The following is a 16,700-nucleotide window of genomic DNA, read 5'->3' on the forward strand; positions in this document are numbered from 1 at the left end:
GCCGTGACAAAACACCACGGGCCGGGGAGGGGCTGTTAAACTAGTGAAATGTACTGCTCATGGTTCTAAAGGCTGGAAGTCTAAGATCAAGGTGCCGGCAGGGTCAGGTTCTGGTGAGGGCCTTCTTCCGGGTGGCAGACGGCCACCTTCTCGTGTCCTCACGTGGCAGAAGGGGCGTGGGGGCCTCAGGAATGGGATTATTATAATATCCTGACCTCATCACTGCCCCAAGGCCCCAGTGCTTGGGGCATTAGGATTCCCACACGAATCTTGGGCACACACAATCATTCTGACCATAGCAGACGTTAACAATTGAAAAAAAAATTTTTTTTTAATGTTTATTTATTTATGTATTTATTTTTAACATTTTTTTAATGTTTCTTTTGGAGAGAGAGAGAGGGACAGAGCACAGGGGGGGGAGGGGCAGAGAGAGAGGGAGACAACAGAATCCGAAGCGGGATCCAGGCTCTGAGCTGTCAGCACAGAGCCCGATGCGGGGCTCAAACCCGTGAACTGGGAGATCGTGACCTGAGCCGACGTCGGACGCGTAACCGACGGAGCCCCCCAGTTGTTTGTTTATTTTTGAGGGAGAGCACACGCAGGGGAGGGGCAGAGAGAGAGGGGGACAGAGGATCCGAAGCGGGCTCTGTCCTGACAGCAGAGAGCCTGACGTGGGATTTGAACTCATGAAACGTGAAATCGTGACCTGGGCCGAAGTCAGGCGCTTAACCGACTGAACCCCCGAGGCGCCCCCGGCAGATGCTAAAAACAGGCTCCGAGGGTGTGGCTCAGTGGGTCAGAGCTGGGAAAGCGACAGAACCAAGAGCAAGCACAGACTCGGAGCTGGGCTGCGGGGCTCGGAGAGCTCGGGCAAGGTCCTTAGGCCGCCTGTGCCTGTGTCCCCCTCCCCACGAGAGCGGGGAACGAGCCAGGGGTTAATCCCTACGCACACCTGGAAGCACGTGCTGTGCAGGTTACCTGTACGGACCGTCCTCGCCCTGTTTTCTCTCCACGAGCCGCACGTTTGCTGCCGGCCGTTAGTGACCCCCGGCGTCCCCACAAGTGGTTTCTAAACCCTCTCTCACCTTCTTGCACCATTTCGGTGGCGTGGGGAGGGGGACTGCGCAGGCGCGTGCCCCATCTTGCAGGGCGGGAGGACTGAGGCCCAGGCAAGGTAGGGAAAGTGAGGCAGGGGCGCAACGCTGGGCTACAGACAGGGTAGGAGGGGCCCAAGTAAAGCCTGGCACCTGCCACTCGGAGCAGGGAGGCGTCCTGGACCCGGGCACAGAAGACCTGGGGCAGGGTCTGCCCGTCGCTGGGTCTCTCAGCCTTGGTCCTGAGTAGCATGGGATCCAGGGGAGGGGTTCTAGATTCCAGCTCGGGATGGTGGTCAGTGAAGGCAACAGGTGTGCAGGATGGATAACCCTTTTCCGGCTCCAGGCCGAGGCGGGGACTTAGGGAGTCGAGTCCCTTTGTAACCAAGAGTCATTGGATTTCACGAGTCCCAGCAGTCGACCCTTGGCACGTGTCCTTCCCAGGGGTCCTTGGTATTCCTGGATTTAGACTGGGCGTCTCAGGCCTTTGGCTCGGGCCTGCCCTCGGTGGAGGGGGGGGGGGGGGGCAGGTGAGGTCTCTGTCAGCACCACTGACCCCCCCTGCCCCTCCCCCACCAGAGCTGAAGATCCCGGACAACGCCAACGTGTTCTACGCCATGAACTCTACTGCCAACTATGACTTTGTCCTAAAGAAACGGACCTTCACAAAGGGGGCAAAGGTCAGGCATGGCGCCAGCTCGACTCTCCCTCGCATGAAGCAGAAAGGGCTCAGGATCGCCAAGGGCATCTTCTAACTCGTCCCCGGTGCTGGCCCGCCACAGGGACCCCTCTTGCCGGGTCCGGCTGCCTGAGTAACTGAGCACTTCCGGACACCGGTGGCCCAGGCCAGGCGGGCACCCTCTGCCCAACCCGCCAGCTCAGGCCACCCCCAGACTCGTTTCACCCTCAACGTCTCCCGCTGCCGGGATTGACGCCTGCTGCTTGACGGGCTGACCTGGCCTCCTGTGGACCACTCGCCGCCTTAGGTGCCTTCTGCTCTCCGGAACCGGAGGACCAGCTGACTTTGGCCGAGGAGCGCCGTCGGTGGGCACGGAGCCCCGCGTGCCGCCGGGCACTGCCCTCTGTGCGCTGCCCCTCACACCTGCTCAGGTGTGGGTCACTGCCACCTGTGCCCGTGGGCACCCCAGGGCACCTGCTCATCCACTGGGTCTGACCACTGCAATTCTCTCCTCCGCCCGCGGGCATCGGCCGTGCCCTTCTGGGGTCCCAGCCCCTCTTGGCCACCACACTAGCCTTTCCCGGGCCGCACCAAAGATCCCACCGTCGGGGCCAGCAGAGTGAAGGAGTCTCGCCCACCCCCTGCCCAGCCCTCCCCCAGGAGGTTGGGGTGGGGGGGAAGCCTCTTCACCCGGTGAGTGAGGACGGTCTCAGACGAGTCCCGTTGACACTGAATCTCACGACACCGCGGGTGCCGCTCACTCCCACGCCCTGGGCTTCACGAGACTGCACGAGACGGGGGTTATTGGGAAAGAAGGATTTGGGGGAAGGGGAGGGGTGTTGAATATTTGTATAAAAGGCAAAAACAAAACAAAACAAAACAGAAAAAGTTTACCCGTTGGGGAGGGGCAATATTTATTTGTTGTAAATAGCAAATGCTAGACTTGAATATTCTATTAAAATCCAGTTTCTACTATAGCCTGGGAGTCGTGGTTTTGTTCTTGCACATCTAGTGAGCTACAGACGCTCACCTTCTGTGTTCAGATAGGAAATCTTGCATGGCTGGCTTATTTGTATGGAGGAGAAGCGAGAGGGGCCAGCCCCCGTTCTCCGGCTCCCCTCCGGAAACACGCAAGCCCATCTTTCACAGAGCACATAGATGCTCACCTCAGTGGCATTCACCTGGGCACCGAGCCCCCCAGAAACCCTGGGATTAGAGGTTGGAGGTACTTTCACGGGACGTAACCACAAGCCTGGAAACTTGGGTGTGTTTAAAAATAACATTGGTGAGGGGCGCCTGGGCGGCTCAGTCAGTTAAGCGTCCGACTTCGGCTCAGGTCACGATCTCACAGTTCGTGGGTTCGAGCCCCGCGTCAGGCTCTGTGCGGACAGCTCGGAGCCTGGAACCTGCCTCAGATTCTGTGTCTCCCTCTCTCTCTGCCCCTCCCCTGCTCACACTCTTGTCTCTGTCTCTCAAAAATGAATAATAAAAAAAAAAAAAATTAAAAAAAAACATTATTGGTGAGAGAAAATCGTGGAAGAAGCCACGCCGGGGCCAGCCTCTCCAAGAAGACCGTTCAGCCGGGGGGAATAATGATCAGAATTAACAATCCGGGGACTCCAGGACCTCATCCAGCACGAGAGCCAGGGGCATGCTTGATGGCCAGCAGCACAGCGGGACGTCGGCGGGTCAGGCACCTCTGCCAGACCTCACGCTGACCACCAAGGCAGCAGGACAGAAGCTTCGGTCCCTGACCAACAAGGAGTACAGGGAACGGCAGAGCTGGGAAAAGTCACTATAGAAACAGAAGACCGTAGCTCTCCAGCAGCCAAAGTAAGCCCTGGTTTCCAGAGTTACCACATTATCATCTCCAATATCCAGTTCCCAACAAATTGACAAAGTTTACAGAGAAGTAGGAAAATGGGGCTTGCAGGTAGGAAAACAAAACCGGACAAAGTGCCCGAGGGAGTCCAGAAGGTGGAGTTACTAGTCAAAGACATTCAGTCGACTGTCTTAAATACGCCCAGCGAGTTAAAGGAAACCACAGACAAAAAGCAAAAAAAAAAAAAAAAAAAAAAAAAAAAAAAAACCCTAAAGGAAATCAAGAGATGATGTAAGAACAAATGGGAAGTTTAACAGAGACAGAAAAACTCAGGGGTTCAAAGTACGAGACTTGACAAACTCACTAGAGGGGTTCAGTGGCAGAGTTGCGCAGGCAGAAGAGAGAATCCGTGAACTTGAAGATCAGGACGACGACACTGTGCTCCTCGAAGAGCAGAAAGGAAAAAGAGTGAAGAAAAACGAACAGTCCCAGAGGCACTGCGGTGACATCCTCAAGTATAACAACATGGGCAGACAGGGGGTCCCAGAGGAAGAAGAGAGAAGGGACCAGAGAGATTATTTGAAGTAATAATGGCTGGAAACTTCCCAGATTTGACGAAAGACCCAGATCTACACCCAAAGAAGCTCACTGAACTCCAAGCAGATAGACTCCCAGAGAGCCACACAGAGATATGTGATAATCAAGTTGCTGAGAGACAAGGAGACAGTCCTGAAAGCAAGAAGCAATTGATCGTGGACAAGGCACCCTCAAAAAGATGAAAAGAGGGGTGCCTGGGTGGCTCAGTTAAGCATCCAACTCTTGATTTCGGCTCAGGTCATGATCTCATGGTTCATGAGATCGAGCCCCACGTCAGGCTCTATCCTGATAGTGTGGACCCTGGTTGGAATTCTCTCTCTCCCTCTCCTCTGCTCCTCCCCTGCTCATGCTCTCTCTCTCTCTCTCTCTCTCAAAAATAAATAAACATTAAAAAAAATTGCTGTAGCAATATGCTGTATTTAAAGAGACTCACTTTGAACACAAATATACAAAAAGGGGGTGGCGCCTGAGTCAGTTAAGTGTCTGACTTCGGCTCAGGTCATGATCTCGCGGTCTGTGGGTTCGAGCCCCGAGTCGGGCTCTGTGCTGACGGCTCGGAGCCTGGAGCCTGCTTCGGATTCTGTGTCTCCCTCTCTGTCTGCCCCCTCCCCTCTTGTGCTCTGTCTCTCTCTATCTCTCAAAAATAAGTAAACGTTAAAAAATAAATTAAAAAATACCTAGAACAGGGTTGCCTGGGTGGCTCAGTCAGTTAAGTGTCCAACTCTTGATTTCGGCTCGGGTCATGATCTCACGGTTCGTGAGATCGAGCCCCATGTCAGGCTGTGAACTGACAGTGTAGAGCCTGCCTGGGATTCCCTCTCTCCTTCTCTCTCTGCCCCTACCTCAGTCTCTCTCTCTCTCAAAATAAATAAGTAAACTTAAAAGAAAAGATCTAGAACAGGCAAATTGGGACAGAAAGTAGAAGAGACTCTCGGGTGGGGGAGGAGAGAAGGGAGGACGGTGTTATTGACTAATGGGTACAAAGTTTCAGTTGGGGGTGATGAAAAAGTTTTGGAACTAGATATGGTGACAGTTGCACAACAGTGTGACCGGCCCTAACATCACTGAATTGTACTCTTAAAAGTAGTTAAACTGGCATATTTTATGTTGTATACATTTTATGTCGATTTTCAAAGAGCGACATTTGCAAAGACCACTTCCTGACCCAGGACGGTGGCTGCCCTTCTACGGTTTTGGAGGAAGAGGGAATATTTTCTGCTTGTTCTATTGGGGTTTCTGTTGACCACCAGTTAGGAACTTACGGATTTCAGGGTTAAATTTGAATTCCATCAGCGCTAAACGGTGGCGGTGGGGGTGGGTGGGGTTGTAAGCAGATCAAAAATTTGCAATAGGAGTGTTTTAGCCAGTGGCCTATGGTCAGGCACCTCTGTCTAGGGGCCCGTGGTCAGCCCTTTACCTGGACTGAATTCTTCCTGGGATCCTCGCCTCTGTCCTTAGATTTCCTCCTCCTACTTGCTTTGAATCTGGGGGAAAGATTTGTAATGCCGCCTGAAGGCTACAGCCGAGCCTTGTTCCGCAAGCATTTCCGCTACCTATGAGCTAGGATTTTCAGCCTCCCTGCAACCCTACATATAATTGATTTTGCCCAGAAACACGCTAAAAATCCCCACCCCACCCCACCCCCCACCTCTCCCTGCCGGGCTCACGGTGGCTGCCCATCCTGGCTGGGGTCTGATGACTCCCGGCTGAATGCTGGTGGGGATAAGCGTCCTGCCGGTGAAAGACCACCACACCCCCCACCCCTGGCCAAGACGAATTCTGGAGCCATGTGGGTCTGAGGTCCAGTATCGGGCCATCGCCAGCATATAGATAGACTCAGTCATGTTGATGCCAAATTGTCCTAAAGGGTAGGTAGGCCAGAGCCCTGAGAGCTTGAAGCGCCCTGGATGGCTGGGTTGGTTCTTTGTCCACGTCCGTGCTTTGCTTTGTCAGGGAGGAGATGGGTGCATTGAACCTTTCTTGCGGGGACGGTAGAAAGAGGGCCGCACCTCCGGTAATCATAGTTGACCGTTGAATAGCACGGGTCTGAACGTGCGGGCCCAATTCCTCACAGCTTTTTTTTTTTTTCCAATACACAATAGTACTGTGAACGTATTTTCTCTTCTTTATGATTTTCCTTTTTTTTTTTTTTTAATGTTTATTCATTTTTGAGAGACAGGCGGAACATGAGCGGGGGAGGGGCAGAGAGAGAGGGAGACACAGAATCCGAAGCAGGCTCCGGGCTCCGAGCTGTCCGCACAGAGCCCGACGCGGGGCTTGAATTCACGGACCGCAGGATCACGACCTGAGCTGAAGTCAGATGCTCAACCGACTGAGCCACCAGGCACCCCAGGAGACCATTTGAAATACCTATACAAAATACGTGTTAATCGACGACTTACGCTATCGATGAGGCTTCTGGTCGACAGTAAGGCTGTTAAGTTTTGGGGGCGTCAAAAGTTCTATATGGGGGGTCGGCACCCCTAACCCCCACGTTGGTCAAGGGTCAACTGTATTTTCAACTTCATCCTCTGGATACCGCCTGTAAAGGCAAAAGCCAGATGAATTGTGGGATGACCTTGAGTTGTCACCGACAACTGCAGGTATCACCCAGACATAGTGCAAGGCCGGCCTCTGCCGGAAAGGTCTTCTCCACCCAGACCTGGACCCCGATGCCCCCACCACTCGGACACGGCCTGGCCATTCAGGGATGCGATTTCCTGAATGACAGGCAGGCACGACTATGCTTCCCCTCCCCCCACCCCCACAAACAAGGGCGAGAGGTGCCACATCCCAGGGCCAGTCCAGGGCCGGTCAAAGGCACTGGGGTCCAACGGGTTTCTCCTACTGTGTCAGGAGGCTCCTGAGAGCAGACCCAGCAGGTACAACCACGTAGGGAAAGTTGTGTTTATGCTAATGTGGTGGAGAGACACGTTGTTGTTGCATTCTTGAGTTTCCATTGGCCAAGAGCAGGGACAGTCACCAGTAAAGGCCACAGGGCTGCGAAGGTCGCTCCCCTCAGTCTTGAACGAAGAATCCCCTCTTCACACCTGAGAGCCCTCCACCAAGCCAGAAGCCCAGGGTAGCCAAGGTGGCCACAGGCCGGCCCGAGTGCCCCCTGCTCCTTGACGGGGGACACAGGTTTGCCCCCTGTCCAGCTCAGCCACGTGGGGCCCAGGCCTCAGTCTTCAATCTGTGACTAGAGAGGGAAAGAGTGGCTGGCTGGTCCCCGTGTGCTGCTGTCCCCAGTCCCACCAGGCAGAGCCATCCAGGACTCCAGAATCCGCTCTCCTGTGAGCCCTCACCACCTCCCCACAGAGAAAAGAATGGGTGAGGGGTGGGGAGGCTCCCCAATATCGTCTCAAGCACTAGCTTTGGGGTTCCTGGATTTGAATCTTTGATGACCTGGGGCACGTGTCCCCCTCTCGGTGCCCACCTCGTGCGGCCATGGTGAGGTCAGGCTGCTTAAGCTCTTGGGCACTTGGCACGATGCCCGGGCCCAGACGCCCACATGTGGGAATGGCCCTGACCTCTGCCTCCCGCCCCCCTCCCCCCCGTCCCCAACCAGCTCTGCCAGAGCCACCCAGGGCCCAGTCCTCTTACACCCTCTTCCTTCTGACCTTCCAGTGTGATGCTTTCTTCCCCTCGACTTGCATCCAGCTAGAAGCAGAGCCGGTTTCTATCCCCGGGCCAGTTCCCCAGACCCCGGCTACAACCCAGGGGTCACTGCCCATGCCCCAGACGGCTTGGCGTGGCTGGACTCCACCGGTCCGGGGTGGGGGGCACTGTCTGCAGAGCCCAGCTCCTCTCTCAGCTGCGGCCACCGCCGGCCCTGCCCCCTGGGAATCAGCGCCTGAAGCCCGGTCCTGACTCTGACATTTCACTTCTTCAAACCCGTGTCCTCCTCTCTCAAGCGAGGGTGGCCCTCCGGACTTCCTGGGGCTTCAGGACTGAGGGAGACCATGGGGAAAGGCGGTGGGCCCAGAGCCTGGGGCTATCACATAACTGAGAGCCCTGCATTCTGCAGTAGGGACAAAGAGAGCAAAGGAAGATACCAGACAGAGAGGGATGAGGCTTTATTCAGGAAGAGCTCTGGAGGGGAGTGGGCCGCCGGGGTCTCACCCTACGGCTTCTTGGAGCCGAAGACATTAGAAGTCAATGACTGCAGGCATTTGAACCCCTTCAGAGTCCCCAGAGGGGGGCGCGGGGGCGGCATCCGAGTCGCCCGAGGGGGGTGCGGGGGCGGCGTCCGAGTCCCCGGAGGGGGGAGCGGGGGCGGCGTCAGAGTCCCCGGAGGGGGGCGCGGGGGCAGCGTCAGAGTCGCCCGAAGGGGGCGCGGGGGCGGCATCCGAGTCGCCCCAGGGGGGCGCGGGGGCGGCATCCGAGTCCCCGGAGGGGGGTGCCGGGGGGGCCCCGTCTCCGGTCATGGTGGGCAGCGCCTGGTAGGTCAGGGTCCAGTAGCGCAGGTAATTCGTCCTCAGGTGCTGCTTCATGGAGTTGCCATCCATCTTCCTGTTGATCTCCAGGTAGTTGTCACTTTCCACAGTGTAGGGATCCCAGTGTGTGGGCACAGCTGAGTGGCCCATGTTGGGGTTCCTGCAGGGAGTAGAAAGGCTGGGTTGGGGGGCTGGGGGCTCACAGGAGTCTGGAGACCTGTGTCCCTAGCCCACCTGGGCCCCAGCTTGCCTGACAGTCCTCTACCCTCTGCACCGACCCCACCCTCAGGGATACGTCATTACGTCCTGGGCACTGGCTGGGCGTGAGCCCCAAGAGGCACAGGTCTCGGGGCCTAGCAGTACCTCTATCCACACATACGACAGAGGCACCGAGGCTCGGGGAGGTTAAGTGAGGGCACAGGAACCCAGGCCTGCAGGGCAAGGGGGCAGGAGGCCCTGGGCTCAGCCCCGACCCTGCCTTCCTTACCCGCTTCTGGCAAAGTTGGTCCAGTAGGCGATCATGGCCTTGGAGACGGTCCTGTCTTGGGACCGGTAGCCCAGGGGCGTGGCAAAGGGCTTCCCAAAGACGTACTGGATGTCATCGGCATGGTCAGCCCCCACCCACTTGGGGTAGGTGGGCATCCGAGAGGGGTGCGAAAACAGGTAGGTGTAGGTTTGGGCGCTCCTGAGGAAGGGAGGGGAGACCGGCTGAGTTGCAAGGGGCTCACCCGGAGCCTCAGCCCAGAGATGAGGCCTGGGGCGGGGGGCTGGGGCAGCAGGGAAGGATCTGGGGAGTCCCCCCAAGATTCATGAAGAATCCTGACACCTGGGGAAGGGAAAGCCGGGGGCCAAACCTGTGGATCCGTGGGTTCTACGATTTCGGTTGTATTTATAATTCACCTCCAGGAAACAAACTGAGGCACCTTCCTGTAATTCGCTATCAAGAAAGATTTCTTTTTCCTCTGCAGGTGAACTTGTATCTTGATGTAACTGGACAAGGTGTATGCCCTTGGATGTTTTCCTTTTTTGCCTTGACTGCCAGGAAGCTCGGAACTACATTTATCGCTTAGTTGCTGCAAAGTTTTGGTTCTAGATTCTAGGTATAATATTATCTTCTTACTTTTGAAGCCTTCCTCACTTATTTTTTATTTTCACTGGCTATTATTCTACGGAGGTTTTTTTGTTTGTTTGTTTTGTTTTTTATGCGACCACAGTCTTAAGTTACTTTGAAAGTTGGTAAAGCTGAAACCCATAACAGAGATCCTCACCGCCCCATGTTCTTTCCTTCTCCACAGCACGAGGGAGGCAGGGGAGACTCAAAGAACTTTTTAGCAGGAAGGACTGTGGGGTGAGGGAGGGCACACAGCACTGGGCTGGGCAGAGGACCGCGGGAGGGTTTGGTAAAGCCCCCCGAGGCTGGGAGGCGAGGAGGGGCTCTCTCAGTTCTTGTCGGGTCCGGGCAAAGAGGTGGTGCGGGCACGGCCTTCCCAGGCCTCACAGACACCCGTGAGTCACCCAGCAGAGAGGCCTCAGGGCAAAGGTGCGTGATCCCAGGTGGCCCTCCCCAGGGAGCCTCCCTGCCCAGGTCCTCACTTGGCATTGGCTCTGTGCTGGGCCAGGGCAATCTTGGTGGGCACCAGGAAGAGGATGTCTGTCTCGAAGTCCACCACGGTCTTCTTCCTGGTCTCCTGGGACGCGTCGAGGGCCCAGGGCTCGGTGTAGATGCCAAAGGTGGTGTTGGCTCCCCTGAGCCCCTTGGTGATGGTGAGCCCGCTGACCAGCTTGTAGAAATCCTCGCTGCGGGGACCACACCAGCACTGGACCCGCCACCCGGTGCCGGTGGGAGGGTGTCTGTGCCCCCACGGACTGTCCCCCCCCCCCCCCGCCCCCACTACTGGGCTTGGCGCTGATCTCTGCTGATGCCTCCCTCGGCGGCCCCTGGGCACTGCCCCCCGGGGGCCCCACACCCGCTGCTTACTCGGTGACCTCCTGTTTCTGCTTGTTGATGGCCGGCATGTCGATGCTGGCAAAGACGTGGCCGTCCATGTTGTTGGTACCTGCTAGGTAGTCGATGTCGGCCGTGTTGACGTACAGGTTGACGGGGTCATCGGGGAGGAAGTCGCCGTCGACGACGGGGAGAAAGCCCAGGTAGTGCAACATGGGATCTGGGGGGGGAGAGGCAGGATCACACAACTCCGGTACCCACAGGCCCCTCCCCTCAGCCTCTGGGGCAGAGTCAGCTCCATCCCAGCGAGGCTGCGGTGTAGACCCCTGCCCCCTCTGATCTACACCAGGCTTCCTCGGGTCCAGCGCCACCGGCATTTAGGGCCGGATCGTTCTACGTCACGGGGAGGTGGGGCGGCCAGCGCCCTTCGGGACGTTTAACAGCCACGGGATACCAGTGTGACAACCAAAACTGTCTCCGAGACTCTGCCGCACGTGCTCTGGGGCCACAACACCCAGAGGGAGAACCACTGATCTAGAGGCCAAGGCTGTCCTCCCACCAGCCTCACTTCTCACTGGGCCTAAATCAGGAAGGGGGAGGATCTGGAATTGAGGGGACCGATGGACAAAGAAGCACCCCTCTCCGGGCTGGGTTCCGGTGTGCCCGCCAGAAACGGTGCCAGGTCCGCATGGTCCCCCAGATCCCTGAACTGGCCCCAAAGGGACTGGAGAGCCGGCTTGGGGCAGGTGGAGGCCCCGGCCTTCAGGAGGCCCAGCCTAGCCTGTTTTCCCTCTAGTTCGTGCCGGAGGAAACAGCTGGTTTGCATTTGGGGCCACGTGTTTGCTTGGCTTTCGGGTTTGCTTAGCACTTACGGTTTTATTTCACGTCTGGCAAAGGTGCAAAATGAGGGGGCCTCTTAGCATCAAAGGATGCGCGAGAGCGAATGCCAGCCCCCTGGGCTGGGGGGCCCCCCCGGCACTCCGGCGACGCTGTGCCGCGGGGGTTCACTGAGCGTTGAATGGGGGGGGGGGGGAAGGAACCAGTCGTCTGGTACAGAGGCGCTCGGTCTTGGGTCTGTGCATCCCCCTAAAACCGTGTGCACCGTGGGGGCTGGGACCCAAATGCTCATCAGCTTCTCAAAGGGGTCAGGACCCAGGAGGATAAGAAGAAATCGTGGCCACCTCCTCCTACAGCCGGGGCCACCCAGCCTGCAGGGGTGGCTGCAAGCTGCCTAGGGATGCCAGCAATCTGGTGACAGGGCCACGCCTCGGACCTGGCAGTTGCTCTCTTCTCCAGGAGCATCGCCCTCCCCCGCCCGGCAGCCCCCACTCACACTCCATGCCTGCCAGGGGCATCTTATAGGCCAGGGTCAGGGCGCGGGGGTCGGTGACCTTCAGACATCTGGCCATCCTGGCGTTGTCGTCCAACGGGCAGCCCACCTTCTCGGCGATCTGGGGGTTGGGGGGGCAGGCAGGCAGGTGAGGCCAATGCTCCAGGCAGAGGAGGACGGAGTCAGGACGGAGTGGGAAGGAGGGAGGCCCCTTCCCTGCCTACCACGGCCCCTCTTTACCCTTTTGGCCCAGAAGAGGGGGTTCTTCTGGATGGCCCAGGGGCACAGTGCCACTCCACTCTGGCTGATGGCTCGCCGGATGAGGCCCTTGTTGTAAGGAGAGAGGGTCTGCAACACACAGAGGCCCTGTCACTGAGGCCTCGCCCCCCCCGCCCAGCCTGGGCTCAGCCAAGGACGCCCCATGCATCAGTTCCGGCCCCCTCCTCCCTGCCCCCAGAGGCTCCCTCTCACACCGTGGGGGGCGGGTCCCCCCTCCAGGCATCTCCCGGACCTGCAGAGAAACGCTGGCACCTCCGGCTGACTCTCCAAAGATCGTGATGTTGTCGGGGTCCCCCCCGAAGGCTGCGATGTTCCTTTTCACCCAGGCGATGGCCATGTGCTGATCCCGGAGGCCATAATTACCTGGGGGCAGGGTGGGGGGTGGGCCTTCATCGGGGACCCTTGGCCAGGGCTGGGGGTGCCAGGGCCTGGCCCGCACGAGGTGTACGATCCACGTGGGTGGGATGAGAGCGGCCTCGGCAGCAGAGACCCTGGCTGAGCCCCAGGATGTTGAATGGTCCCCCCGGGAGCCGGTCGGGTCAGGTGCTGGGGCAGATGTGGGGCTCAGGCTGGGGGAGGGCCGGCCTGCTCACTTCTCTCTCCCCCTGCCACAACCCCCTGTGTCTGTCTGTCTATCCTACAGCTTCTGTGTCGCCACCTCGATGTCCTCTCTTCTGTCTCTTTCACTGGCCTCCGTGTCCCTGGCTCCTCTGGGCCTCTCCGGGTCCCACCCTGCCTGTCTGTCTCTCTGTCCGGCAGTCTCTTTTCTTTCACTGCAGCTGCCAAGGGGCTCCCGCATCTCACGGCCCGTTTCCAGCCCCCTGGCTCTGCAAATCGGATTTCCCGGGGGACTGTCAGGAGTTGCTCGAGCACGAGGGGCGTCGAGGGGCATCCCCACGGGGCTCAGAGCTCACGGGGTCAGGCGCCCTTCCTTCCCCTCCCCGTGCCCAAGACATGTAGCAGACCTGGCAGGTTGGCGTCCCCAGTGCTGAGGAAGCCCAGGGGGCCGACGCGATAGTTGAAGGTGACCACGATGACATTGCCCCGAGTGGCGATCTCCTCCCCGTCGTACAGGTAGTTGCTGAGGAAGTTGGCCCCGTGGCCGGCCCCCATGAGGAAGGCGCCGCCGTAGATCCAGATCATGACGGGCAGGTTCCTGGAGACTAAGGCGGAGCAGAGCGGGCCCGGTGACCCCGCGTGCCCCGCTCTGGCTCCCCTCCGCGCCCTGTGCTGCTCTCGGGGGCCTCCTGCAGGGTTCGGGGAGGGCGAGCCCACCTTCCTTCTTGCCCTGGGGGACCCAGATGTTGAGGTAGAGGCAGTCCTCTGCCCCGTAGGTGTTGTCCTGGGTGATGGTGGCCTGCAGACAACGCTTCTTGAAGTCCTTGGCCTTCAGGGTTCCTGTGGGCGGCCAGCGGGGCCCGCGTGAGGACGGCAGCCGCCCCCACCGGCACCCCTGGCGCGGGGCCTCGCCAGCACCTGCCCGCTCCCACCTTGCCAGCCGGGGTGCCGCTCCGGGTTCTCCAGGGGCCTGGGGACGGCAGCGAAGGGGATGCCTCTGAAGACGTCCACATAGTTGCCAAAGAGGCTGAGCTTCTTATTGACGCCTTCCACGAAGCCTCCTTCTGTGTACACGGCGCCCAGCTGGGGGTGAACGCGGAGGCTCAGGTGGGCTCGGGCCGCTCTCCCTCCCCAGTGGGGGTGGGGGCCACCTGAGCCGCCCCAGGGTGTCCGGAGGCTCCCGGGAGACAGCTTCGGGGAGGGGCCCGTCCACACCCGAGACCGAGGCCCCTGCCGCCTGCCCTCGTTCCCCGAGGGGGTCCCGCTCCCTGGATCTGGGAGGAAGCTGCTTCAGCCAGCGTGTTCCCACCCTGGGAAGCCTTCCGAGTAGGCCAGGAGAGGCGGGTTTGGATCCCGGCTCCGGCCACCTGGCTGTGACCATGAGCCTCCGTTTCCCCATCTCTAAGATTAGACAGCAGCACGGTCCCCCTTGTGCCCCCCCCCCCCACCCCAGTGTCCAGCTGGCCTGGAATCTGTGGCCCCGTGCCGAGTTCTCACTGCTGGGAAAGACCTCTGCCCCCCGGGCCATCAGAACCACTGCTGTGTCCCCAGCCCTGGCACTGAGCCTGCCCCCACGCGGCCAATGCATCCAATCCTCGCTAGGGGGGCTCCTGGGGGCTGGTGTTCATCTCCCCGTTGTCCCAGGAGGAAACGGAGACTTTCCTGCTGGAAGTCATCCTGAGGGAAACAGCTGTCCGACCTCAAAGCCGGGCTCTCATCCCCTCCTAGGGCCGCCTCCCCATCCGTCTGGTCCGGTGGCAGGTCTCCGCTTCCTGGCTCTCACCTGCACTAGGTTCCCGGTGGGCGAGGGCGGGGCAGCCCCCGCACGCCCAGGCGGGGACCCAGCACCTTGTAAGGTCTAGGCTAACAGGGGAGTGGGGAGGCGGGAGCTGCATTCAGAGGCCGGAGTTCCTGCCCGGTGCCGAGGGTGGGGCAAGGGACCCAGAGGCAGGTGAGGTCTGCTCCCAGCCCTGTCTCTCCATCTCAGGATAAGCAGCCTTGTTTCAGGCCTCTAGGCATTTGTCCTGGCCGGCTTCGGGCTACTGGGGCACCAAGGTGGGCCAGGTCAGTGCCTGGGGACTGGGAAGTCACTTCTCAGAACGGAGATTGGCCTGAGGCTCCCGGGTGAGGGGTGAGGGCCAGGGCCCCTCGCCGTGGTGGCAAGGTGGGAGGGCGGTGCTGGCTGCTGGAGCGCTGAGGGGCAGTCCCAGTCCTTTCTGCCCTCAGACAAGCCCTTGCCCCCCCCCCCCCCCCCCGCCCAAAAAGACAGCAGCATCTGTCTGTCGGGGACAGAAGGGCAGGATAGGGGTGAGAATGACACGGGGGCTGCGTGTCTGTGGGGTTTCATCCCGAAGCACTTTCCCCGCCTCATTCCTCCGGCTGCAGCAGGGCGGTTACGGAGGGCAGCCCTCCCGCGCCCCCCCCACCCGCCCCCTCAAGGAGATCTCCGGACTTTCCCAACTTCCTCTTGGGAGATGGAGGTTATGTTGGGAACCATACTCCGAATGGGGTTCCAGGTTTCTGCTCAGCCACCGGTGGCTGTGTGACATTGAACAAATAGCTCACCTGCTCTGGGCCCATCTCCCCTTCTATAAAAAAGGGGACAGCGACCTCTCTGGAGAGGAAGGAGCCAGACGGACGCTGGGGGTCAGGTTCCCAGACTCAGGAAACAAAAATTCAGGGCTCCCAGTTACGTTTAAATTGCACGTAGATGGATTTTTTTTTTTTTTTTTGAGTACAAGTATATCTCAAATATTGTACAGGACATACTCCTACAATAAACTCTCCATGTTTTATATAAGACTCAAATTTGGCACCTCTTCCTGCCCAGGGGTCCCATCCCCATGCTTTAATAAAAGCCCCTTTTTGCACCAAAAAAACCTCAAATTTAACCTGGCATCCTGGATTTTATCTGGCAGCGTGAGCAAAGCACCAAGTGCCCCGGAAATGCTGTCTTGAGAGTTGAGGTCTCTTTCTCAGGCTGGCTCTTTCTGCCGCGGACTCTGCCCGTCTGCCTTCCCTCCACCGTGCCCTGTGCCCAGCTTCCAGATCTGGCTTAGTGAGGACTGAGGGGCCCCTGCCCCCTCTGCCAGCCTCTCACTTACCTTGGCTGCACTCGCTGCTGCTAGGCAGCAGGCGAGGCCCAAGACGACCAGCTCCAGGCGCCCCATGGTGTGTGCCCGCCTCTGCGTGGCCCTGGTTTGGCCCCTTGCGTATTTATGGGGCTGGAGCCAGCCTCCGAGTTGCCAGCTGCCCGCAGAGGGCCCCTCTCCCTCCTCCTACCTCCGGCCCTCCCTCCAGGCTGGCCACACTCCATGCAGCGTACCTGGGGCTGAGACAGCTGTTGTTTCCAGCCAGCCTCAGGCTGGGCCAAGGTCACACAGTAGGGGACACACACACACGCACACGGGTGCAGGGACAGTCTGTCTTTCCCAGGGCTGGCTGCTCCGAATGCCCTGGTGCCCACAGCGCACCTGTGCAGGTCACTGCCTACCTGGGAGCAGACGCAGGTGGTACTGGGTAGACGGCCGCAAGGCCTTCGGCTTGGCGGGGGGCCCACTGCCCTGCATTCTGGCTCATTTCTTCACAAGAGTTTGGTTTCACCCTCGGAGAAATGGGCATGCTTGGTCTCCACGGCCCGCCTGCCCCCCAGCCCCAGCTCAACAGGAGTTTGTAAGGGACCGGGCATGGGACTTCTGGGACACAGGTGGGTGTGGCTGACTCTTGTCACCAAAGGCCCACTGGGGGTGGGGACCCGGAGCAACGTAGGTGATCCTGCCCTTGGGGTGGGGGAGAGACCCCACATTCAGCACAAGTCCTGGGACGGGAAGACCAGAGGCTCAGCTGGCCCACGGGGAAGCGGAAAGTGGGGCTCCAGCCCAGCCTTGAGGGCTTCCCTAAGGAAAAGGAAACGCTGGGCTTTCTGGCCCCAGAAATGGGCGAGGCAAAGACCCTGGAGGA

General features: G+C 59.1%; 2 protein-coding genes across 7 annotated transcripts in view; one reads left to right on the forward strand and one right to left on the reverse strand.

The window, feature by feature from the left end:
* RALGDS (ral guanine nucleotide dissociation stimulator) overlaps positions 1-2,458 on the forward strand; it is a 31,290-nt gene extending 28,832 nt beyond the window's left edge. For all 6 annotated transcript variants that reach the window (XM_027035522.2, XM_027035519.2, XM_027035520.2 and 3 more), the window contains exon 18: positions 1,674-2,458. In XM_027035522.2, the coding sequence (XP_026891323.2) occupies positions 1,674-1,849 (176 nt within the window). In that variant the 3' untranslated portion in view covers positions 1,850-2,458. The remainder of the gene's footprint in view (positions 1-1,673) is intronic.
* Positions 2,459-8,253: 5,795 nt separating this feature from the next.
* CEL (carboxyl ester lipase) lies at positions 8,254-16,001 on the reverse strand. Its single transcript, XM_027035523.2, has 11 exons — positions 15,845-16,001; positions 13,673-13,823; positions 13,458-13,580; positions 13,148-13,345; positions 12,415-12,545; positions 12,144-12,251; positions 11,907-12,024; positions 10,607-10,793; positions 10,222-10,425; positions 9,116-9,313; positions 8,254-8,788 (listed from the first exon to the last, which is right to left on the reverse strand). The coding sequence occupies exons 1-11, from the start codon at positions 15,908-15,910 to the stop codon at positions 8,341-8,343; spliced, it is 1,932 nt and encodes a 643-aa protein (XP_026891324.2). The 5' UTR covers positions 15,911-16,001; the 3' UTR covers positions 8,254-8,340.
* Positions 16,002-16,700: the final 699 nt, after the last annotated feature.

This window comes from Acinonyx jubatus, chromosome D4, assembly GCF_027475565.1.
Source record: "Acinonyx jubatus isolate Ajub_Pintada_27869175 chromosome D4, VMU_Ajub_asm_v1.0, whole genome shotgun sequence".
NCBI lineage: Eukaryota > Metazoa > Chordata > Mammalia > Carnivora > Felidae > Acinonyx > Acinonyx jubatus.

Excerpts from the sequence above, each read along its gene's own strand:
- CEL (XM_027035523.2), bottom strand. The coding sequence starts at position 15,910 with ATGGGGCGCCTGGAGCTGGTCGTCTTGGGCCTCGCCTGCTGCCTAGCA. Across the intron at positions 13,346-13,457 it reads CCCCCAGGGCAAGAAGGAAG|TCTCCAGGAACCTGCCCGTC; the intron begins GTGGGCTCGCCC and ends GCTCCGCCTTAG. Across the intron at positions 12,252-12,414 it reads GTGCCAGCGTTTCTCTGCAG|ACCCTCTCTCCTTACAACAA; the intron begins GTCCGGGAGATG and ends TGTGTGTTGCAG.